The sequence below is a fragment of the Triticum aestivum genome, chromosome 2B, assembly GCF_018294505.1.
Source record: "Triticum aestivum cultivar Chinese Spring chromosome 2B, IWGSC CS RefSeq v2.1, whole genome shotgun sequence".
Taxonomy (NCBI): domain Eukaryota; kingdom Viridiplantae; phylum Streptophyta; class Magnoliopsida; order Poales; family Poaceae; genus Triticum; species Triticum aestivum.
The window spans coordinates 470,227,770-470,252,825 of record NC_057798.1 but is presented as its reverse complement, the minus strand read 5'-3'; the positions used below and the strand labels follow the sequence as shown (position 1 = coordinate 470,252,825).

The 25,056-nt window shown below is 44.3% G+C and overlaps 1 protein-coding gene across 1 annotated transcript; it reads left to right on the top strand.

Moving 5' to 3' along the window:
* The first annotated feature begins 18,438 nt into the window (after positions 1-18,438).
* LOC123045508 (pentatricopeptide repeat-containing protein At3g26540-like) lies at positions 18,439-21,141 on the top strand. The gene has a single exon (XM_044468589.1). The coding sequence runs from the start codon at positions 18,500-18,502 to the stop codon at positions 20,660-20,662; it is 2,163 nt and encodes a 720-aa protein (XP_044324524.1). The 5' UTR covers positions 18,439-18,499; the 3' UTR covers positions 20,663-21,141.
* The last annotated feature ends 3,915 nt before the right edge of the window (positions 21,142-25,056 follow it).

The window sequence follows — 25,056 nt, the reverse complement described above, 5'->3', positions numbered from 1 at the left end:
GTAACATCATAGCTTCTTTATCCAAATAAACAGGAGGTAAAATCATATCCCCCTCTCGTGGGGCTATATTAAGATAATTAGCCACACGGGTTGCATAAATTCCTCCAAAGAAATTTCCCTTTCTACTATTATTTTGCAACCTTCGTGCAACTATTGCCCCCAAGTTATAACCTTTATAACCTAACACAGCACTCTTGAGGACACACAGATCAGGGACACACATGTGACATGCTTCATCCTTACCGTTAATACATCTACCAATGAAGAGAGCAAAATAATGTATAGCAGGAAAATGGATGCTCCCTATGGTAGCTTGTGCTATGTCCCTAGATTCTCCCACAGTAATACTAGCAAGAAAATCTCTAAATTCAGATTTGTGAGGATCATTAATATTACCCCACTGCGGGAGTTTGCAAGCATTTGTAAAATCCTCTAAGTCCATGGTGTAAGATGTATCATAAATATCAAATAGGACACTAGGAGAATTACGCGTACAGTTATATTTAAACCTCCACACAAAGGAATCAGTCAATTGATAGTACTGAGGACACTTATCTTGTAAGAAGTCCTCCAGCTCAGCATTATGCACATACGCGTCAATTTCCTCCTTAAAGCCTGCTCTGACCATAAAATCATCGGATGGCCACTCACAAGCTCGTAGATTCTCGTCCCTCGACAATGCAACATCTTGCTCACGTATAGCAATTCTGGGCCATTTCTTTGTCGAGGAACCACATTGGTACATTCTTCTAAGCATACTTCTTTTTCTGAAAATTCCTGAAATTTTTAGTAACTTCAAAATAAAAGTGCATAAAACTAAACAAGATTGATAGCAACTACTCCTACAAGTGCCTAGAGCCTATATCATGCATTGGAAATGCTTGGGACCTCATAAATTTAACATGCAAGCTCAAGAACAGGGTCACCAAGGCAGCGAGGATTTGCAATGAATAAAGCACTAGAACAAAAACTAATTGGACCAATGGAGAGTCACATACCAAGCAACAATCTTCCAAAGCAGTTTTGCGAATGGAGCTTTGAGCTAAGAGATCGAAAATCGCAGCAAAACGAGCTAGAACTCGTGCTTGAGCTGGATGGGGATTTTTTTTGGGTAGAAGATGAAGTGTGTGGGTGCTGGCATAAGTGGAGGGGGGCCACCAGGGGCCCACGAGATAGGGGGGCGCGCCCTATAGGGGGGGCGCCCTCCTCTATCGTGGTCTGGTGCTTGCCCCTCCTGCAGTAATCTCAGTGCTTAACATCCTCAAATATTCCAAAAAAAATAATACTAAATTTGCAGGGCATTTGGAGCACTTTTATTTTCGGACTATTTTTTTAATGCACGGATAAATCAGAAAACAGACGGATAATACTATTTTTGCTTTATTTAATCTAAATAACAGAAAGTAAAAAGAGGGTACAGAAGGTTGTGCCTTCTAGTTTCATCCATCTCTTGATCATCAAAATGAACCCACTAACAAGGTTGATCAAGTCTTGTTAACAAACTCATTTTGAATAGCACGGAACTGGAGAAATTTTGAATAACACTAAGTTACCTCAACGGGGATATGAAAATCCCCAACAATAAGAATATCATACTTTTTCTTTACAGTAGGGAGAGGAAATTCAAAACCTCCAAAAATAATAGTTGGAACTTTCTCAATAGTATTTATGCTATGAACTTGGATTTGCTTCCTCGGAAAGTGTACTGTATGCTCATTACCATTAACATGAAAGGTGACATTGCCTTTGTTGCAATCAATAACAGCTCATGTAGTATTTAAAAAGGGTCTACCAAGAATAATAGACATACTATAGTCCTCGGGAATATCAAGAATAACAAAGTCTGTTAAGATAGTAACATTCGCAACAACAACAGGCACATCCTCACAGATGCCGACAGGTATAGCAGTTGATTTGTCAGCCATTTGCAAAGATATTTCAGTAGGTGTCAACTTACTTAATTCAAGTCTATGGTACAAGGAAAGAGGCATAACACTAACACTGTCCCCAAGATCACATAAAGCAGTTTTAACATAATTTCTTTTAATAGAGCAAGGTATAGTGGGTACTCCGGGATCACCAAGTTTCTTAGGTATTCCACCCTTAAGGGTATAGTTGGCAAGCATGGTGGAAATCTCAGTTTCAGGTATTTTCCTTTTATTAGTGATGATATCTTTCATATATTTAGCATAAGGGTTTGTTTTAAGCATATCAGTTAAGCGCATGCGCAAGAAAATAGATCTAATCATTTCAGCAAAACGCTCAAAGTCCTCATCATCCTTTGACTTGGATGGTTTAGGAGGAAAGGGCATGGGTTTCTGAACCCATGGTTCTCTTTCTTTACCATGCTTCCTAGCAACAAAATCTCTATTATCATAACATTGATTCTTTGATTGTGGGTTATCAAGATCAACAGCAGGTTCAATTTCTATATCATTGTTATTACTAGGTTGAGCATCTACATGAACATCATTATTAGCATTATCATCAGGTTCATGTTCATCTCCGGATTGTGTTTCGGCATCAGAGATAGAAGTATTATTAGGATTCTCGGGTGTTTCTACATTAGGTTCACTAGAAGCATGCAAAGTCCTATCAGAGATAGAAGATGCACTCCCCTCTCTCTCGTTGCTAGTCACTCCATAGATTGATCTTGGTGATGCGTAGAAATTTTTGAATTTCTGCTACGATCCCCAACAAGATTTATAAGAGATTTATCAAGAATGCCCCCATTATGGATGTGCATAATTAAGTTGATCCCTATTTTTTCTGATCTCATCTACCATTCTATACATGCACGTTCTCTTGTGTCAAAGTATTGAATCCTTTGACACTAGACAACGTGACATATAGAAGGGTAGATGAGATCAGGAACAATAGGGACCATTTTTTTTGCACATCCAGAATGGCGCCATCTTGTTAAATACCTTGTTTTACATTCATGAGAGAGGCGGTCCGGACGTTGGACATTCATGAGAGAAGCGGTCCGGGCCAAACCCTACAAGTGTTGCCGAGGCCACCCCAACCCCTAGACGCGTCGAGGCCACCCAAATTTACCAAGTTAAAAGAGTGTTGTCGAGGACACCCCAAACCCTAGAAGTGTTGTGATTAGCTAGCTAGGTCTATGTTTTCCACTATTAATATATCCATCTCTGGTTTTTGTATATTAATTGCCACGTTGTAATATTTGCAGAAACTATGGATCAACAAAGAGACTTCGAACAAGAAGAGATATTGGGGGACATAATCTGCGATGGAGGTGATATCTTGTCCTTATTTCTCAACGAAATCGATGGTCTGGAAGGAGAGGAAGCAAGCTACGGTGATCAAACAATGGAGGAGGAAAGTCATGATCATGATGGTGGCTCTGGCGACCGTGATGACGGCTCCGGTGACCGAACGGAGTCAGGATCAGCTGTTGCAAAGTCCGGTGAGGTATATGTATATATTAATTAAGCCTGTGCTGACTAGCTAATTGATGCATTGCTTGTTTTGGTATGTACAAATATTAACTCTTCTTTCTTCTTTTATAGCCCTCCAGATCAAGCAAAACTTCGGTAACGAGACGAGGCGGGAAGAAAAAGTTGCACCAGGATGAAAGGTTCACGATCACAGAAATCACGCGCAAAGTCCAACCGATTCAACCCCTCTGGACCAAGGAAGAATTTTATGCTCAGTGCGGGGTTCTTGTTAGGGACATGATCCCGATCAGCATCCACCAATGGTATAATCCTAAGAAGGAATACCCTCAAGTTTCTTTTGTTGAAGATAGACAGAAAGATGATCTTTGGACGGTGCTAAAGGAAAATTTCACCCTACCGGCAAAGGAGGATCCACATAAGCCAGTTATGAAGCCATTGGTCAAGGCTCATCCACTCAAGAGGATGGCAGGTCTATTCAGGAGGTGGAAGAATGAGTTGAAATCAACGTATGTCGACAAAAACAAGACTCCAGAATTCACCAGCCCATTTGAGAAGATAAGAGATCACTGGCCCAAATTTGTGTCCCACAAGACAGCAGAGAAGAGTAAGAAGATGCCAGCGACAAACAAGATAAATGCTGCAAAGAAGGAGCATCACCATCACACAGGGTCAGGTGGCTACCTCAAAGCCCAGCCGTTGTGGGACAAGGCTGAGCAGGACCTGATTGCTAAAGGGGTCGAACCAGAGACATTGCACTAGCCAGACCATTCAAGGACTTGGTTCTTCGGGGTTGGGGGAACTTTGGACCCTGAAACAGGGAAGTGTTATTGGACGGACAAGCAACTTGCAACACCCATCACGAAGCTTCAGGCAGCAATCAAGGCAGTGCAGGAAGGGACGTTCGTTCCCGATAGAGAGAATGACGAGCTCACACAGGCCCTCGGGAATCATAAGCACCCTGGATGAACATGAGGCACACCAGGCTCCGTTGCATGGAAGGTTGGGTTTCCCAATGCAAGCGGTTACAAAACTCAAGAGAGGAGGAGGAAAGTGGAGCTGAGCGAACTGCAAAAGCTTCAGGCAAGGGTACGAAAGTTAGAGGAACGACAAGCTGTTGAGAACCAGCGAGATCCTGCCCAAGCTATCCCAGAAGCTACCCTGCCATCTCAGCGGAGAAGTGGCTGGCTTCCACCAAGCTTGTTCAGTAGCCTGACTTCACGGGTCCTAGCTACCCTGTGGATTTTATCATAGATTCACACCAGTGCCAGCTTATGACGCAATGGAAGAACCTCAAAGTCAAGGCGTTTGTCGGCTCTGTGTTCCCTCCTTCACCCGACGCAACTTTTCACTGCCGTCTGATTCCACAAGGCTATGCTGTTGTGATGGTGGATGAAATAACGGAGGGATTTGAGGAGCTCCAACTTGACCACCCTATAGGTGAAGGGGAGACTTAGCTGGGTCTTGCTCTGAATACTCCATGTCTATGGCGGAAGGAGCACATCAAGCTTCTGAACTTCATGCCTCCGGCGAGTCAGCTGGGCACTCTGCCTCCTCCGCCTCCTCCTCCTCCTCCGGCAAGTGATCAGGGCACTCCACCTCCTGCTCTGGCGTGTGCGGGCGGCAGTACTCTGCCTCCTTCTCCGCCTGCTCCGACGTGTCCGAGCAGCCCGCCTCCACCTTCACCTCGTCGGCGATGGTGGAACACAGACGCCACCGCTCCGGCTGCTCCGGCGCATTGTACCACTCCGCCTCCTTCTTCTCCGCCTCGTAAGCAACAAAATAAGACAGTCGTAGCCGCTCCTGCTACTCCAGCGTCTAGCAGTATAGCCAGAGGCGGGAGGCAATACTGATTCGGTCCTTCTCTCAAGCCTCTAGAGAAGTTACCATACGAGATGAACGAGGAGGAAAACAAGATGATCTGTGAAGCCCAAGTGAAGCACTTCTTTGAACCGGCAAAAGCTAAGAAAACATCCACCTCCGGAGGAGAAGGCAGATCTGGTGAAAGCGAAGCGTTGGATGCCCTGAAGCGAGCATCACCGCCTCCGCGGCAAACCAACTATGACCGCATTATTGAAAGGACATATAAGGAAGCGGAGTGGTCGGGAAGTACTTGCACTGATCAAAGGTTAGCAGAAGAAGAAGTGGGAAAAAATTCCCCAGCTCGGCGAACGAGCGAAGCAATCGTGCCCCCGCTCAAGGTGTCTAGTGATATCGTTGCTAATCTTCTAGGGATGGTGCCCGGTACCAATCTAGGAGATTACATGCCCAATGATGCACTTTTTGATACAATGGAGGTGGACACATTCAAATTCCGGCATAGGAAGCCTTTCGTGAAACCTGGTCATCCTCCTCTAACAACAATGATGTGAAGATTCCATGATTGGTACATGGACATCTGCAACAAGTCTGGGAAGGATACTTTGACGCTAAGAGTTAAAGAGGAGCACGACCTCATTGGAATTGACCTGTTGTCTGTTCCATATGAGGAGTTCTTCCAGTTTTTCAATCAAAAGGCCCTCGACAAAGTAACCATCACTTGCTACTGTCTGTAAGTACTACTTCTGTAATTAAGTTTCTATATATAGCTCAGCTCTTTCATTGCATGTATATATTATTATCCTCACTATATTATGCAGATTGAAGATCGCCGAATTGAAGAAAAGACAAATCGGTGATATTGGGTTCAGTAACACAAATCTCATAGATGAATGGAATGTTAACCATGATGCCAAACAAACCGAGGCCAACTTGCTATGATCGTTACTTCGAAATCAAAACAAAGATACAATACTCTTTCCTTACAAATTCAAGTGAGTGTTACTGTCTTGTGCATATTCGGTTTCCCTTATTAATCGAGGTTATAGTAATGTAATTGATGAGTTATGCATGTGTGCGCAGCTTCCATTTTATTCTGCAAGAGATTAAGCTTGAGTAGGGACTAGTAACCGTCATAGACTCGAAACGAAAAAATCCCGAGGAGTATGTGACCATGACTAAAATGCTTGAGAAGTAAGTTCAATCGATCATTATCGCACCATATCGGCAACTTTGTTCATTTCTTGATATCAAGTAATTGTTTTCTTTGTCTGGCAGGGTTTGGAAAAAGTTCACCACAGAAGCTCCGGGGCTGCCGGCGGAGCTGCGATTTAAACACCCAAAAGTAAGTAGTACTAGCTAGTTCCACGCATCTCCCATTGATTCTAGCTAGTTTCATCATTACCATTTAGCATGCTTGCTTATCAGTTTGATTGACCTCTATTTCTTCTAAAGTGGTTGTGGCAGGAACCCTGGAATAATTACTGTGGATACTACATTTGTGAGTTCATCCGCCACACGACCTGTGAGCAGGGCTACTCTAAAAAACAATATGAAGTGTGTAAGCAATAATATTCACAATTTTATTTTATTACCATCATTTGTGTTGAGTTTCATTCATATATATGTATTGACCCCCTTCTTCAAATTACATGTTTCAGATGTGGGATGAACTCCTACCACAAGATCGCATACGAGAAATTCAAGAGGAATTGGCGGGATTCTTTCTTGACCACGTCATCGACAAAGACAAAGAATACCATGTGGAACTTGAGTTTGGATGTTAGGGGATTGTAAGAGATCTTATATTGTATATATGTAGCCATTAGCGTCGGATAGATATACAAGACTTGCTGTTCGACCAATCTCTCGGAGAAGGAGAGGTTGATCACTTCTCTCTGTATATGTTCATGATGATCTTCTGTACTTAATGGTTTCCTTCATTTGCTTACTAGCTAGCTAGCGTGTCGAGTCCTCTCTATACGTATAGTACGTAGCGTCGACCAAGCATGGAGATAACAGATGACACTTCTCTCTATTAGCTAGCTAACACAATATATGAAACCCCTAAATTAACCCTACAAAACCCCCAAACCACCCCCCCTTCAAAAAAACAAAAACCCCAGCCCCTGAACTACTGACGCGTGGATGCCTTTTGGTCCCGGTTGGTGCCACCAACCGGGACAAAAGGCCCTCCTGCTTGGGCAAGCCGCAGCGGCCACGTGGAGCCCCATCTGTCCCGATTTGTAGGCGAACCGGGACTAAAGGTATGGGGCTTTAGTACCGACACCTTAGTCCCGGTTCGGGAACCAGGACAAATGGGCCTTATGAACCGGGACAAATGGGGCTTTTTCTACTAGTGTACCCATATCTGCTCAAATCATCTGTGGAGGTTAGAAGATAACGATATCCACCGCGTGCCTCAATACTCATCGGACTGCATACATTAGTATATATTATTTCCAATAAGTCATTATCTCGCTCCATATCTCCGGAGAACGGAATTTTAGTCATCTTGCCCATGAGGCATGGTTCGCAAGTAACAAATGATTCATAATCAAGTGATTCCAAAAGTCCATCTGTATGGATTTTCTTCATGATATGATCTAAACGGCAGTGCCACAAATATGTTGCACTATAATTATCAACTTTGCATCTTTTGGCATCAATATTATGAATACGTGTATCACTACAACCGAGATTCAACAAGAATAGACCACTCTTCAACGGTGCATGACCATCAAAGATATTACTCATTTAAATAGAACAACTATTATTCTCTGATTTAAATGAATAACTGCCTCACACTAAACAAGATCCAGATATAATGTTCATGCTCAACGCTGGCATCAAATAACAAATTATTCAGGTCTAAAACTATTCCAGAAGGTAGATGTAGAGGTAGTGTGCCGACGGCGATCACATCGTCACCTCGTCCTTAGCCAGTCTTCTCTGCAGCTCCTGTTTCGAGTTACAAATATGAGCAACCGAACCGGTATCAAATACACACGCGCTACTACGAGCATTAGTAAGGTACATGATACATCTCCAACGTATCTATAATTTTTTTTATTGTTCCATGTTGTTATATTATCATTCTTAGATGTTTTACAATCATTTTATAATCATTTTATATCATTTTTTGGTACTAACCTATTGATATAGTGCCCAGTGGCAGTTGTTGTTTTCTGCTTGTTTTTTACATTGCATGAAACCAATATCAAATGGAGTCCAAACACAGCGAAACTCTTTGTGGATTTTTTCTGGACCAGAAGACACAAGATGGGCCGAAGAAGTACCAGAGGGGTGCCCTGAGGGGGGCACGACCCAGGAGCACCTAGGTGGGTTATGCCCACCTTGTTGGCCTCCCGCATCGCCTCTTTGCTCTATAAATACCCCCAATATTCCAGAAACCCTAGGGGAGTCGACGAAAATCAATTCCAGCCGCCGCAAGTTCTAGAAACACCAGATCCAATCTAGACACCATCACGGAAGGGTTCATCATGTCCATTGGTGCCTATCCGATGATGCGTGAGTAGTTCTTTGGAGACCTACGGGTCCGTAGTTTGTAGCTACATGGCTTCCTCTCTCCCTTTTGATTCTCAATACAATGGTCTCTTGGAGATCCATATGATGTAAGTCTATTTGAGGTGTGTTTGTTGGGATCCAATGAACTTTGAGTTAAAATCAGATCTATGTTTTTATCCATGAAAGTTATTCGAGTCTTCGTTGATATCTTATATGCATGATTGGTTATAGCCTCGTATTTCTTCTCTGATATTTGGGCTTTGTTTGGTTATAGATCTTGTCATTCTTATTGCATTACTCCGTTTTTCCATGAACTTAATACACTAGATGCATGTTGGATAGCTGTCGATGTGTGGAGTAATAGTAGTAGATGTAGGCAGGAGTTGGTTTACTAATCTTGGACGTGATGCCTATATAATGATCATTGCATGTATATCGTCATAATTATTTGAAGTTCTATCAATTGCCGAACAGTAATTGTTTTCCCCCGTTTGCTATTTTTCTCGAGAGAAGCCACTTGTGAAACCTATGACCCCCGGGTCTCTTCTTTAATATATTTGCCTTTGCGATATATTTTTATTTGCTTTATTTTCAGATCTATTAAACCAAAAATACAAAAATACTTTGCTGCACTTTATTTTATTTGCGATCTATTTATCCAATCTATTACAACTTTCTCCCGTATCTGTGCCAATTTCTGGCGCCATTACCCGAAAGGGATTGACAACCCCTTTAACACGGCGGGTTGTGAGTATTTGTTATTTGTGTGCAGGAGCTGTTTACATTGTGTTGCATGGTTCTCCTACTGGTTCCATAACCTTGATCTCATCACTGAGGGAAATACCTAGCGTTGATGTGCTGTATCATCCCTTCCTCTTTGGGGAAATACCGACGTAGTTCAAGCAAACATCAAAAGGAATTTCTGGCGCCGTTGCCGGGGAGACATCATCAACATCTACCAGGTTCCTAATCACAAATCTCATCTCCTTGCAATTTACATTATTTGACATTTGCCTCTCGTTTTCCTATCCCCCACTTCACAAAAATTTGCCGTTTTATTCGTCCTCTTTTTCGTTCGCCGTTTTCTCGTCAGATCTATCTTTTTTGGTTGCAATCATGAGTGATTTTGGTATGGCAGAAATAGATGATGGCCTAACTCCTAAAATGGAGCATACGGGTAATCTGGATGCCAAAACTTTTGTCTTGGGGCAGGGGAATTTTATGGAAAAGGAACATATCCAAGAATTTTTCAATTGTGTTGGAAATTTAAGTCTTGATGATGCTCCTATACTTAAAAAGACTAAATCTTATGCGGAAGCTATTTCAGCACTAGTTTTGAAAGTTGAAAATAAATGTATTTGTACCCATCCTACCTTGCAAAGATTGTTCTATGAGTTACCCGTTATAAAGAATCCTAAAGCTAAAAAGTTAGCGACTCTTGTTCTCATGAATGAATTTGACTACATAATACGGGAAGCTAGGGAAATCTTTGATTTTTATGGTATGATTGTGAAAAAACCCGTGATTGATGAAATTCTTTATAATAGTGATTATGCGTTGAGACATTTTCTTGGGAATAATCAAATCTTTGATGAGAATCTTAAAAAGCAAGTCCCTGTTTTAGACATGATCCAACAAGTTTTTAATGATGTTAATCAACATTATTCTTGGATTGCTGCCGGAAATCAAAAGGGTTATGATGATAAGCAACTTGACAGTGCTAAGGTTTCCATGGATAATGTGTTTTATGTTTTATTTGCAAAACCCCCTGATAAAAATACCCCCAAGGAAAACAATGACAAAGATGACAACACTTAGATCCTTCGCATTATGCCTAGCTAGGGGCGTACAACGATAGCGCTCGTTGTGAGGCAACCCAACTTGTATCTTTTTGCCTTTTGTTTTTATTGATGTTTTCAATAAAATACCCAATTATGCCTCTGATTAGATGTGTTTTTTTGGTTTTAATTAGTGTTTGTGCGAAGCAAGGCCTTTGGGATGATTTGGGTGAGAGTTGATTTGATCTTGCTGAAAAACAGAAACTTTTGCACTCACGAAAATAATTCCCATTTTTAACGAAAGAGTGATTTTGAGTTGATTCTTTTTTGCATAAGATTAATAAACAAATTTATCATGTTTTCCTAATTTTTCAGAATTTTTGGAGTTATGTAAGTATTCAAAGCTTCCAGATTGCTACAGACTGTTCTATTTTTGACAGATTCTTTTTTTTGCATTGTGTGCTTGTTTTGATGATTTTATGGTTTTCTTTGAAGAGTTTTTTCCATAGAAAAGTTGGAATACAGTAGATATAATGCAAAAATAAAATGTGAATGGGTTTGCAACAGTACTTATAGTAGTGGTTTGCTTTCTTATACTAACGGATCTCACGAAGGTTTTGTTTAGTTTTGTGTGATTGAAGTTTTCAAGTTTTGGGTGATATTACGATGGATGAAGGAATAAGGGTTAGCAAAAGGCTAAGCTTGGGGATGCCCGAGGAACCCCAAGATAATATTCAAGAAGTAGCAAGCAACTAAGGTTGGGGATGCCCCTGAGTGGCATCCCCTCTTTCTTCTAACAACCATCGGTATTTTACTTGGAGCTATATTTTTATTCGTTAGATATTATGAGTTTTGCTTGGAGCGTCTTGTATGATATGAGTCTTTGCTTGTTTTGCTTTGTGTTTTAAGTCTTGAATCCTTGCTGGAAACACCTTTTTGAGAGAGCCAAAAATTATGCTATGCTTGCTCCTATGCTTCACTTATATTTTTAGAGCCATGGAATTGCTCTAGTGCTTCACTTATATCTTTTTGAGCATGGTGTGCTTTGTTATTTTTTAAGAAATGCTATGCTTCACTTAGATTTATTTGGGAGTTAGTAATTTTTTTAAGAAATTCTCTCTTGCTTCACTTAGACTATTTTGAGAGAAAGAAATATTATGCTCATGTTCTTCACTTATATTTGTTTCAGCTTATTAAAAGCAACATATGAAACTAGTCCCAAAGTGATAGATATCCAAAGAGGATATAATAAAAACTTTCATGAAGATCATTGGACAAAATAAGCTTGGTTCTTTGTAATGGTTTTGAGATATGACGATACGATATGTGAGTCATGTTGATGAGTAATTATGCTTTAGTAAGAATATTGGTGTTAAGGTTTGTGATTCCCTATGCAAGCACGAAAGTCAATAGTTATGCAATAAATTATATCCTACTTGCGGTGAATTATTCGGTGTTACTTATGCTTAATGCTCGCGTATGAGATTTTTCGTTTCTTGGTTGGGCGCTTCTCAATCTTTTTGCTAGCCTTCATTTGCACTAAGTATGATCACTACTTGTGCATCCAAAACCATTTAAACCAATTTTGCCATATGAGTCCACTATACCTACCTATATGAAGTATTTTCGTGCCATTCTAAGCAAATTTGTATGTGACATCTCTAATTTTCAAAATAAATTTCTCTTTTGTGTGCTTGTACCGCTCGCGAGGCGGTGAGGGGTGGCTGATATTTTCCATGCTAGATGTGTTATTCTCATGATGAGTGTGTATTCACTTGTCATTGCACGGGAGTACGGCAAAGGTATTAGGGATGCCCAGTCCTGAAATGAAAAATGAATTTACTTTATGTTGTCAAATAATAAATTCCTAGGAAAGTGTTGGTATGGAGGGCACCCGTGGATACGGTTAGCCATGGAAAGTGAAAGTATGGTGGAAAAAGGAATAAACTTTATTTTCTGTTTGGGAACCGCCTATGATATATCTAGCATGGAAAGTGTTGGGGACTCTAGGTCATTTTCGTTGGTGGGAAAAATATGCCTCCCAAAATGTTTTTATCTCTCAATTTTCGCTTTGAGCTCTGGCACCTCTACAAATCCCTACTTCCCTCTGCAAAGGGCCTTTCTTTTACTTTATGCAATTTTTTTTACTTGAGTCTCCATCCTCTCTTATAAAGCACCAACTAAGGGGCACTATGATCGTACTTGAGCATTGGGTATAGCTAGTATTCGAGTGTGTTTCATGAATGGATCAATGGTTGAGCATAATGGGCTAGGGATAACTTGCTTTAGCGTTGATATTTTGAAAGACATGGTTGCTTGTTGATATGCTTGAGTATTAAAGTCTTCATGTCAAAACTAGACTATTGCTTCGAACCATATAAAAGTCCAAATGTCCATGCTACAAAGAAAATAATATGTGATGAACATGTTAGGCAGCATTCCACATCAAAAATTCTATTTTTATCATTTACCTACTCGAGGACGAGCAGGAATTAAGCTTGGGGATGCTGATACGTCTCCAACGTATCTATGATTTTTGATTGTTCCATGATGTTATATTATCATTCTTGGATGTTTTACAATCATTTTATAATCATTTTATATCATTTTTTTGTACTAACCTATTGACATAGTGCCAAGTGCCAGTTGTTGTTTTCTGCTTGTTTTTTTACATTGCAAGAAATCAATACCAAACGGAGTCCAAACGCGGTGAAACTTTTTGTGGATTTTTCCTGCACCAGAAGACACAAGATGGGCCGAAGAAGGACCAGAGGGGTGCCCCGAGGGGGGCAAAACCCACCAGGGCGTGCCGGGGGGCCCAGGCGTGCCGGGGGGCCCAGGCGTGCCCAGGTGGGTTATGCCCACCTTGGTGGCCTTCCGCACCACCTCTTTGCTCTATTAATACCCCAATATTCGAGAAACCCCAAGGGAGTCGACGAAAATCAATTCCAGCCACCGCAAGTTCCAGAAACACCATATCTAATATAGACACCATCACGGAGGGGTTCAGCATGTCCATTGGTGCCTCTCCGATGATGCGTGAGTAGTTCTTTGTAGACCTACGGGTCCGTAGTTAGTAGCTAGATGGCTTCCTCTCTCTCTCTCTCTCTCTTGATTCTCAATACAATGGTCTCTTGGAGATCTATATGATTTAAGTCTTTTTGCTGTGTGTTTGTTGGGATCCGATGAACTTTGAGTTTATGATCAGATCTATGTTTTTATCCATGAAAGTTATTTGAGTCTTCTTTGATCTCTTATATGCATGATTGAATATAGCCTCATATTTCTTCTCCAATATTTGGGTTTTGTGAACACATACCCAGCTGAGTCAAGTGATTATAATATCTAGACATTCTGAGTATGTGTTCACTGATAGAACTGTTCTCCTCCATCTTGCAGCTATAGAACTTGTTGGAGACTTCAATCTCTTAACTCGGGCATTTGCTTGAAATATTAACTTCAAATCCTAGAACATCTCATATGGTCCATGACGTTCAAAACGTCTTTGCAGTCCCGATCCTAAGTTGTAAAGCATGGCACACTGAACTATCGAGTAGTCATCAGATCGAGCTTGCCAGGCGTTCATAACGTTAGCATCTGCTCCGGCAGCAGGCCTTTCACCTAGCAGTGCATCAAGAACATAATTCTTCTATGTAGCAATGAGGATAATCCTCAAGTTACGAACCCAGTCCGTGTAGTTGCTACCATCATCTTTCAACTTAGCTTTCTCTAGGAAAGCATTAAAATTCAGGGGAATGGTAGCTCGGGCCATTGATCTACAACATAGATATGCAAAACTATAAGACTAACTTCATGATAAATTAAGTTCAGTTAATCAAATTACTTAAGAACTCCCACTTAAATAGATATCCCTCAAGTCATCTAAGTGATACGCGATCGAAATCAACTAACTCATGTTCGATCATCATGTGAGATGTGGTAGTCATCAATGGTAAACATCTCTATGTTGATCATATCTACTATATGATTCACGTTCGACCTTTTGGTCTCCAGTGTTCCGAGGCCATGTATGTACATGCTAGGCTCGTCAAATTTAACCCAAGTATTCCGCGTGTGTAAAACTGTCTTACACCCATTGTATGTGAACGTAGAGTCTATCACACCCGATCATGACGTGGTGTCTCGAAATGACAAACTGTAGCAACGGTGCATACTCAGGGAGAACACTATTACCTTAAAATTTAGTGAAGTGATCATCTTATAATGCTACCGTCTTTCTAAGCAAAATAAGATGCATATAAGATAAACATCACATGCAATCAAAATATGTGACATGATATGGCCATCATCATCTTGTGCTTTTGATCTCCATCTCCAAAGCATCGTCATGATCTCCATTGTCACCGGCTCGACACCTTGATCTCCATCGTTGTGTCGTGGTCGTCTCGCCAACTATTGCTTCTACAACTATTGCTAACTCATAGCGATAAGGTAAAGCAATTACATGGCGTTTGCATTTTATACAATAAAGAGACAACCATAAGGCTCCTGCTGGTTGCCTAATATCTTACAAAACATGATCATATCATACAATAATGTATATCACATCATGTCTTGACCATATCACATCACAACATACCCTGCAAAAACAAGTTAGGCGTCCTCTACTTTGTTGTTGCAAGTTTTACGTGTCTGCTACGGGTTTCTAGCAAGAACCATTCTTACCTACGGCAAAAACCACAACGATGATTCGTCAAGTTCGATGTTTTAACCTTCTTCAAGGACCGACCATAGTCAAATTCGATTCAACTAAAGTAGGACAAACAGACACCTGCCAACCAGCTTTATGCAAAACTAGTTGCATGTCAGTCGGTGGAACCGGTCTCATGTGTGTGGACACGTAAGGTTGGTCCGGGCCCCTTCATCCCACAATATCGCCGAATCAAAATAATACATTGGTGTTAAGCAGTATGACTCTCACCTCCCACAACTTTTTGTGTTCTACTCATGCATATCATCTACGCATAGACTTGGCTCATGATGCCACTGTTGGGAATCGTTGCATGAAAAACAAAAAAATCTACGCACACGCAATGATCTATCCATGGAGATGCATAGCAACGAGGGGGGTATGTCTACGTACCCTCGTAGACCATAAGAGGAAGCGTTTCATAACACGATTGATGTGGTCGAACTTTCTTTGCGGTCCAACCGATCTAGTACCGAACGTACGACACCTCCGCGTTATGCACACGTCCAGCTCGAGGACGCCCTATGACCTCTTGATCCAGCAAGACGGCGAGGTAGTAGATGTGTTCCAACAGCACGACGACATGGTGACGGTGATACTGATGTGACCTCCGCAGGGCTTCGCCTAAGCACTACGAAAATATGACCGAGGGAGTAAACAGTGGACGGGGGCGTCGCACACGGCTAAGACAATGTTGTGTTCCTATGTGACGCCTCCTCCCCACATATATATAGGTGCAACGGGGGGAGGAGGCAGCCTAGGGCAGCCAGGGCGCGCCCCAAGCGGCTGGCCGCTGGCCCTGCGACTCCTGCCCTCCTGCGCCCCCCTTTCCTTGTATGAAGAAGGGGGAAGGAAAGAGGGGGGAGAGGGAAGGAAGGGGGAGTCCTACTCCACACTTTCCTTTCCCTCCCCTCTTTCCTTATCCTCCACATAGGGCCGGCCTCTATAGGGGCGCACCAGCCCCTTGTGGGCTGGTGTGTTCCCTCTCTTGGCCCATAAGGCCGATATCTTTGCCGGGGGTGCCCGAAACTCATTTCCGGTGACCCGATAAGTACCATGTACCCTCCGAAACACTTTCGGTGTTCGAATACCATCGTCCTATATATCAATCTTTACCTCTCGACCATTTCGAGACTCCTTGTCATGTCCGTGATCTCATCCGGGACTCGAAACAACATTTGGTCTCCAAATCACATAACTCATATAACACTATATCGTCAACGAACGTTAAGTGTGCGGACCCTACGGGTTCGAGAACTATGTAGACATGATCGAGACACCTCTCCGGTTAATAACAAATAGCGGAACCTGGATGTCCATATTGGCTCCTACATATTCTACGAAGATCTTTATTGGTCAAACCGCTACGTAATTTCCTTTGTCCATCGGTATGTTACTTGCTCAAGATTCGACCGTCGTTATCTCTATACCTAGTTCAATCTCATCACCGGCAAGTCTCTTTACTCGTTACGTAATACATCACCTCGTGACTAACTCCTTAGTCATTTACTTGCAAGCTTATGATGTGTATTACCGAGAGGGCCCAGAGATACCTCTCCGATACTCGGAGTGAAAAATCCTAATCTCGATCTATGCCAACTCAACAAACACCTTCGGAGATACCTGTAGAGCATCTTTATGATCACCCAGTTACGTTGTGATATTTGATAGAACACAAGGTATTCCTCCAGTATCCGGGAGTTGCATAATCTCATAGTCGAAGGAATATAAATTTGGCATGAAGAAAACAATAGCAATAAAACTGGACGATCATTACGCTAAGCTAATGGATGGGTCTTGTCTATCACATCATTCTTCTAATGATGTGACCCCGTTATCAAATGACAACTCATGTCCATGGTTAGAAAACCTTAACCATCTTTGATCAAAGAGCTAGTCTAGTAAAGGCTTACTAGGGACACGATATTTGTTTATGTATTCACACATGTATTTAAGTTTTGATCAATACAATTTTAGCATGAATAATAAACATTTATCATGAATAAGGAAACATAAAATAACAACTTTGTTATTGCCTCTAGGGCATATTTCCTTCATTATATAACTCAGGCTATACTAGTCAATAAATCATCTCATATTTATTAGAACAATCTTGTGGTGGATACTTGTACTCTGTATTATACCCCGTAATACAATCAGAAGTTGGACGTAGGGTACTATCTCTTCGAGCCAGAACCTGGGTAAAATCATGTGTCCATGTTACAATCGCTCCAAAACGCCTACCTTAAGACCCCTACCTCGAGATACACCTGATTTAGCACTGACACATGCTACCATGCCCGCACAAACCGAGCTCATGCGGTGCACTTGGCTGCTCGTTGTTCGAACTGTAGACTGACGCCACCAGTTGCGCCGGCTGAGCTGCGCAATGCCCAAGCATCGCCGACGCCCTGCTACATCACTGTTGGCACCGCTGATCCTGCCCAGGCATGTTGTGTCGGGCGCCGCTACGTGTTGTGTGCCTCCGCCTGCCGGCCATTGCCACTTGCTCTACTCGTTCGAGACCCACCTTTATGCGCCGCCGAGGCATACACCGACGTTCCATATAAAGTGGTCTTTAATGAGATACTCCAGATTTAAAATACATTAATGATGCTTGATTAGTTTTAAATTTGCTATTTGGTTAGTTTGTTTTACAGGTTTTCATTTTCATCCAGTTCTCTGTTTGTTTTGTCTTTGGTCTATTGATTGTACATTGGTTTTCTAAAAACTTATGAACATATTTAAATAACACAAATATTTTTAAAATTTCTAAACATTTTTTTAATTCATGAATATTTTTAAAATATTGATCATTTGTAATTGTTGATGAACATTTTCTTCAATAATATAGATCTCTTAAAAGCGGTTTTTTTTAAGCCAAGAACCGTCTTTTTCGGAACTGGTTTTCTTATGGAGTAAACGTGCCAAATTTTTTTATCGGGAGCGCACCTGTCTGAGCGCAGACTGAGCTGCACTAATCCAAAATGAATGTCACAGTTTTGAATTAAGATTAGCTCAATCTTAGTTTAAAACTACGATGCTTATATGATTGGAGAGTAGCAAAAAGTCTGAAACTTTTTAGAAAAAAATTCAATCCTCTAGTCTTGGCCACAGTTTTACCTTAATATAGTCATCAGGCCGAAGTTTGGCCCACATAATAATACTACATAGGTCTCCCAAAATGAAAAGGAAATAAGAAAACACAGCACCCTCTTTCGTTCTCCTCCCGCCAGATCGCCACCATGGCCGCGGCGGCCGCCGGCGCCTCTACTTCCGCCGCAGCTGTGTACGCAATCTCTGCCCACATAGCCGCTGGAAGACTCTTCGCCGCCCTAGACACTCTCACCCCTTCCTGGTCCTCCTCCCCGATACCCTCCTCACTCTACGCTTCCCTCCTCCGTCTGGCCACCGACCACGGCTCCCTCTCGGCCGCCCGCCGCATCGCGACCCACTTCACCTCCGCCACCTTCCAATTCAACCGCTCATCAGTCCCCACCTTCCTATTCAACCGCGCCATCGAGTCTCTTGCTGCTTGCGGCGGCCTCGCGGACGCGCGGGAGTTGTTTGAGTTAATGCCGCGCCGTGACGGCGGTTCTTGGAATGCCATCATCTACGCTTCCTCCCGCGCCGGGAAACCCACGGAGGCGCTTTCCCTCTTTGCCGATATGTACGCCCGTGGCGTTCGCCCCAACGATGTCACAATGGCATCCGTGCTCGCCTGCTGCTCAGAGTGCCTCAACCCGTGTGGTGCCCAGCAGCTCCACGGCCATATCTCCAAGCGGGACTTCCAGTCCAATGTGATTCTTGGCACAGCGCTGGTTGATGTGTATGGGAAGTGTCACTTACTTGCAGATGCGAGGCAGGCATTTGATGGTATCTCCGAACCTAATGCCATTTCGTGGAATGTCATCATCCGCCGGTATCTTCTTGCTGGGATGGGGGATATGGCAGCTGAAATGTTCTTTCGGATGGTCTGGGCAGGAGTTAGGCCGCTTGTTTATACCGTCTCACATGCACTTCTTGCTTGCCGGGATAACAATGCGCTTGAAGAAGGACGGTGCATGCATACTTTTGTGCTTCGTCATGGGTACGAGCAACACGTCCATGTGCGGAGCTCAGTCGTGGATATGTATGCCAAGTGCGGTGCCATTGATGCAGCCCAAAGGCTCTTCAACTTGGCACCAGTGAAGGACATGATAATGTCGACCTCAATTTTGTCAGGGCTGGCTTCTTGTGGGAGGGTTGCTGATGCAAAGCGAGTGTTCGACAGGATGGAAGAGCGTAACTTGGTGTCCTGGAATGCTATGTTGACTGGTTATATCAGGTCCTTGGATCTGACTGGTGCATTGCATTTGTTCCAGCAGATGAGGAAGGAGACAAAGGAGCTTGATGATGTTACACTTGGTTCGGTGCTCAATGCTTGTACTGGGATGCTTGATATTTGGAAAGGTGAGGAGGTCCATGCATTCGCTTTCAAGTGTGGTTTATTCAGTTACCCTTTCCTAAAGAACGCTCTTGTGAGGATGTATTCCAAATGCGGATGCATGAGGAGTGCAGAACTGCTTCTTCAATTCGAGATGGGAGAGAGAGACAAATACTCCTGGAATTCACTTATCTCAGGCTATGAGCGCCACTCCATGAGTGAAGCAGCTCTGCATGCACTGAGTGAAATGCAATCTGAAGTAACTCCTAACCAGTCCACGTTCAGTTCGGCACTGGCAGCCTGTGCCAACATTTTTCTGCTTAAGCACGGCATGGAGATTCATGCGTACATGATCAGAAATGGCTATGAGATTGACGATATACTGCGAAGTGCATTGATTGACATGTACTCCAAGTGTAGGCTATTTGATTATGCCATCAGGATATTTGAGGCACGACCATCTCGTGATGTCATCCTGTGGAATTCGATAATCTTTGGCTGTGCTTACAGTGGCAAAGGTGAGTATGGGCTTGAATTGTTTGATGAAATGCGGGCGCAAGGGATTAAGGCCGACTCTGTCACTTTCCTCAGTGCACTAGTTTCATGTATCAGCGAGGGGCATGTTGGGTTGGGAAAGAGTTATTTCACTTTGATGACTGAGGAATCCATCATTCCTCGCATGGAGCACTATGAGTGCATGATTGAGCTGCTGGGCAAACATGGACACATGGTTGAGCTCGAGGATTTTGTGGATCACATGCCGTTTGAGCCAACAACCACAATGTGGTTAAGGATCTTCGACTGCTGTAGGGAATATGGAAATAGGAAATTAGGGGAGCGGGCTGCCAAGTGCATCAATGATAGCAATCCCCAGACACCGGTTCGATACGAGGCTACTGCGGACTACATGTGCAGTGATGGTGGCAGTGCAGAGCCCATGTTATTTGGTAACCCGGACGAAGAATTGATGTCGCCGCTGTGAGTGCCATGACATCGACTCACAGTCACAGGTGGCTGAGCTGGAATTCTTAATTGCCAAATCAAGGAGCAGACTTGAAAAGGATTTTCAGGTGCTTGTGATCCCATTTGACACTTGACAGGAGTCACAGGACTACCCTAGTTACAGTTGGTCGAGCTGAAGACAGGGTCTCTCGGCCGAACATGGAGCTTGTAATTATAAGGATGATAACAAGACCTCAAGCTTTCATCTCAGCTGACTGAGGATGAATTGGAGCCCAACTTTGCATGATTTATTCTGGCACTCACAAGGAAGTCACATTGAGTCTTCTAGTCTGTCTATGTTGAGTGGCCAGGTGCCGAGACTTCCTCTCTCGGGGAACATATAGCAGGCCTCATCGGCTAGGAAGATGCCGAGGAAGTTGTAAAATATCACCTTTGTTCCAAATTATAAGACGTTTTGGATATTTCAATATGCACTACATACGGACTGAAATGAGTGAACAAACACATTAAAACGTGTCTACATACTCCGATTAAGAAAAAAAAAAGAGTTAGAGCAATTCCAACGGGCCGACCCAAACGGACGGCGATTTTGTCTGCTTTTTGTCTGTTTGGGTCGGCCAGGCGAACACGAACGTCCGCTTCCGTGTTTGGGACGGCGCATGCGCCCAATGCTAGCCCTACCCATTTTGACGGCGCGAGAAAAAAAAGAACACATGCATATTTAAAATAAAATAAATAGTAATTAAACATTAAAGCCGGCCAGGAAGGCCAGTGAGAGTCCACGCGTCCACATTTGCATTAAAGAAAATTAAAAATCAAACTAAACTATGAGGTGGCGCGCTGTCCTAGGCGTCATTGTCGTCCTTGGGGTCCGTGAGGTCGATGAGCGTCAGCGCAGGGACGGCCCAGGGGAACGTCGTGTTCCAGAAGGCGTTCATGTCGGGCGCGGGTTGTGCCGCCGCGGCCCGGTGCGCCTCCTCCTCAGCCTCGCGCTGCTCATCCTCGACATCGCGCTCGACCATCTCGAGGTTCTCGCCGTGGCGGTGCTCCTCGGCCAGCCGTCGCTGGCGCCACATCTCGAGGTACGCCGCCTCCTGCACCGGCGTCGCCCCCACCCAAACCAGTGGCGCGTTGACCCACTTGTGCACTACTCCCGTCCAGGAGTAGCGCTCGATGGGGGACGGCTCCGCTTCGGCTCCGGCTCGACTTTGACGGCGGCAGGACGCAGTTGCCCGCCGTGAAGAGGGCGGCGGGGCCATCTTCGGCAGGACGCAGTCGCCCGCCGTGGAGAGGGCAATGGCCCGCACCACGACCGCCTCGTACGCGTGGGCCCGAGGTCGACCGTCATCGTTGACGCGTGGGCCTGAGGTCATAAATTAAGCTGACCAGGTAGGCCGCGGGAAGTTGGACGGCCGCCAGTTGGGGACTCGACGGACACCGAGAACGCGTGTGTGGCGTCCGTTCCGCGTCCATGCTGACGCATTTGGGGCACAAATTTGGGCCGCAAATGCGTCGGCGCGAACGCGATTTGAGTTTGGGTCGGCGCGTTGGGCCTCCTTTTTTGTTCGCACCGACGTAAACAGACGACGGCGGACGAAATGGTTCGTCCCATTTGGAGTTGCTCTTAGAGCATCTCCAACAGGCGCGGCAAAAGGCGCGCCCGCGCGGTAAAGTTGGGTTTTAGCACGCGCCGGCTGGTTTCGCGTGCTCCAGCGGTGGTGGGAACTTACCGCGCGCGGGAAGCGTTTGCGCGCGCGGGAGAAAGCAGCACGCGGCGCGGTAGATTTGGCGCGCCGCTTCGTGCGCGCCTATAAAATCCCGCGCTCGCCACGCGCACAGCACACAGCCACGCGCCCTCCCCTCGCCACCTTGCCGCTTTCCCCGCCACCACCGCGCCACCATGCCGCCGCGCCACCGGGGTTCTTCGGGCTACCACGGCGTCCGCGAGCGCCCCAACGGGTGGTACTCCACCGAGATCCGGTTCGGCGACGTCCGGCTCGGCCTCGGCTCGTTCCGGAGCGCGCACAAGGCGGCCCGCGCGTACGACGCGGCGGCGTGGCGCTTGGACAGGCCCTGGTCGCCACCCGAAAGACGTCATCGCCGAGAACGAGCTCTGGGCAGGAGGATGGCAAGGCGCCGCGCAGAGCGTGCCGATAGGCGTCGGCGCAAGGCAGTGGCTTTATCGCAGTGCGATATCGTCGAGCATGGCAAGTAGTCGATCTTCTCCCCCAACGATCTGCGTTGGGAAGACATGTGGCTCGACACCTCGGACGACATCACCGAGGATGATGATGGTGATAATGATGGCGGCTGGGAGTCACCGTAGTTTCTCGTTGCACCGTAGTTTCTATTTAGTTGCACCTTAGTTCTATCTATCTATGCTTTCGAATGATATAAAATACCTTTGTATCCGTAGTTTCTGTCTAGTTTCACCATAGTTTTATCTATGCTATGAACTATGTATCGTATTTTATGCTAGAACTATGTATTTTTTTATCTATGCAAAGTTTTCATATAAAAAAAGTTGTAGCATGCACGCGCTGTATTTTAGCGTACCTGCTGGAGCTGCGCGCGCTGCATTTTAGCGCGGCCGCTGGAGCCACCGCTGCGCGTCATGCCAAACCAGGCGATGGGCGTGCGGCAAAGTAGTTTTTAGCGCGCGGTGCGTCCGGCGCCTGTTAGAGATGCTCTTAAAACATCTTATAGTTCGAAACAGAGGGAGTGCCTATTTGTAAAAGAAAGTTGTAAATTGTCAGTTTAACACGATCATTTTCTTCCTCAAAACAAAAACTAACACTACATCATGTTAAGAGACAAGAACTAAGGGGGCCAGTATGGATGCAATAGGATTATCGTGAACTCGGATAACCAGGAGCTTGTGGAGATCATGAACAAAGGGGGCCAGTATGCAGGTAACACATCGGCCATCATTGATGATTGTTATCGCTTGGCATGTGAGTTCAGTTATATCCAGTTTCAATACTGTCCTAAATAGGCAAATGGTTTTTTTTTTCTTGAATATGCACGAGTGTGCATATTATATATTAAAGAAGGAAAGGCATAGAAAGCCTCCACCAGTCAATTACAAGTGTGGTGATTACTCACACACATGCACAACACCACTCCATCTAGTACACATTATACTATTACTCCCTACTAATCCACCTCGCTACACCCGCAAACACGAAGTCAACGTTGCCTTTCATAAGTCCCGAACGCGCCCAAGTCCTTCCTTCCGCCTCTATTCTTCGCATGAGCTGGTGGATCGATGGCAACTCGCCGTCAAACACCACGGCGTTCCGATGCTTCCACAACTCCCACAGTGCTAGTAGTAAAACCGCATGCAGGTCTTTTTTGACCATCGTATTCAACCGTTGCTTCGTACAGAGCCAAGATTGTAGTGTATCCCGCGGGGTTGGCGTCCACTCAGGCTTCCCCAACGCAGTGCAAACCGCCGCCCAGATTGTCCTAGCAAAGACGCAGGTTAGCAGCACATGGTCTATTGTCTCCTCCTCCTGGTCACAAAGTGGGCACTTGTCCTGATGCGGCAACCCTCTTCTAGCAAGCCGGTCGAACGTCCAACATCTGTTACGCAAAGCCAGCCACGTGAAGAATTTGCATTGTGACGGAGCTCGTGATTTCCAAGTTAACTCTGAAGTCGGAATCACCTCCCGGCCCCAAAACTTGGCAGCGTACGCTGATCTCACAGAGTATTGCCCATTCACTTCCTAGGACCAAGTGAAAACATCCGGGCCAGTCTCTGTTGGTTCCCATGCCTGCACTCTGTGCCAAAGCTCCAAGTACTCTTGCAGTGCATGTGTGCCAAGATCAGGATTAATGCAATCAGCCCAGGAACCATTCGTCACCACCTGACCAAGCCGACACGTCCTCCTAACACGGCTCGGGACCATGCTGTAGATGACCGGTGCAACTTCCTGAATCCTCCGTCCGTCAAACCACCTATCCTCCCAGAAGAGCGTGTCCAAGCCATCATGCGGCGTGCACCTTGTTGCCGCTTGAAAGATTCACATTGAGTCATCTGTCACTTTGATTTGGAACTCACTCCATGGTCTATCCTTGTCCGTCCTTTGCAGCTGTAACACCCCGGTGTAATGATGCTACAGTAACCCCTGGGGTTAAGTTAATATTTTTGCTAAACATGTGCCTGATCATTATTATCTCATGTTTCTTTCAACTTCCCCTTTGAATGCAAATTCAATGCTAAGTGAAATTCAAAATTTCTCAAACATGAAAACAAAAATGTTCACCATGTGCCAAAGTTTCCACAACTAATATTGGTGGTGAACCAACATTTTTGCAAAGGGTTTAAGTGGCCTAAACTACTTAAAATAGTGACCTAAGCAATAAATTAAATGCCCTTTTAGTATATAAAATTGGAAAAAATTCCAAAAG

What these genes read in the sequence shown, in the direction of transcription:
- LOC123045508 (XM_044468589.1), top strand. Translation starts at nt 18,500, where the DNA reads ATGGCCGCGGCGGCCGCCGGCGCCTCTACTTCCGCCGCAGCTGTGTAC.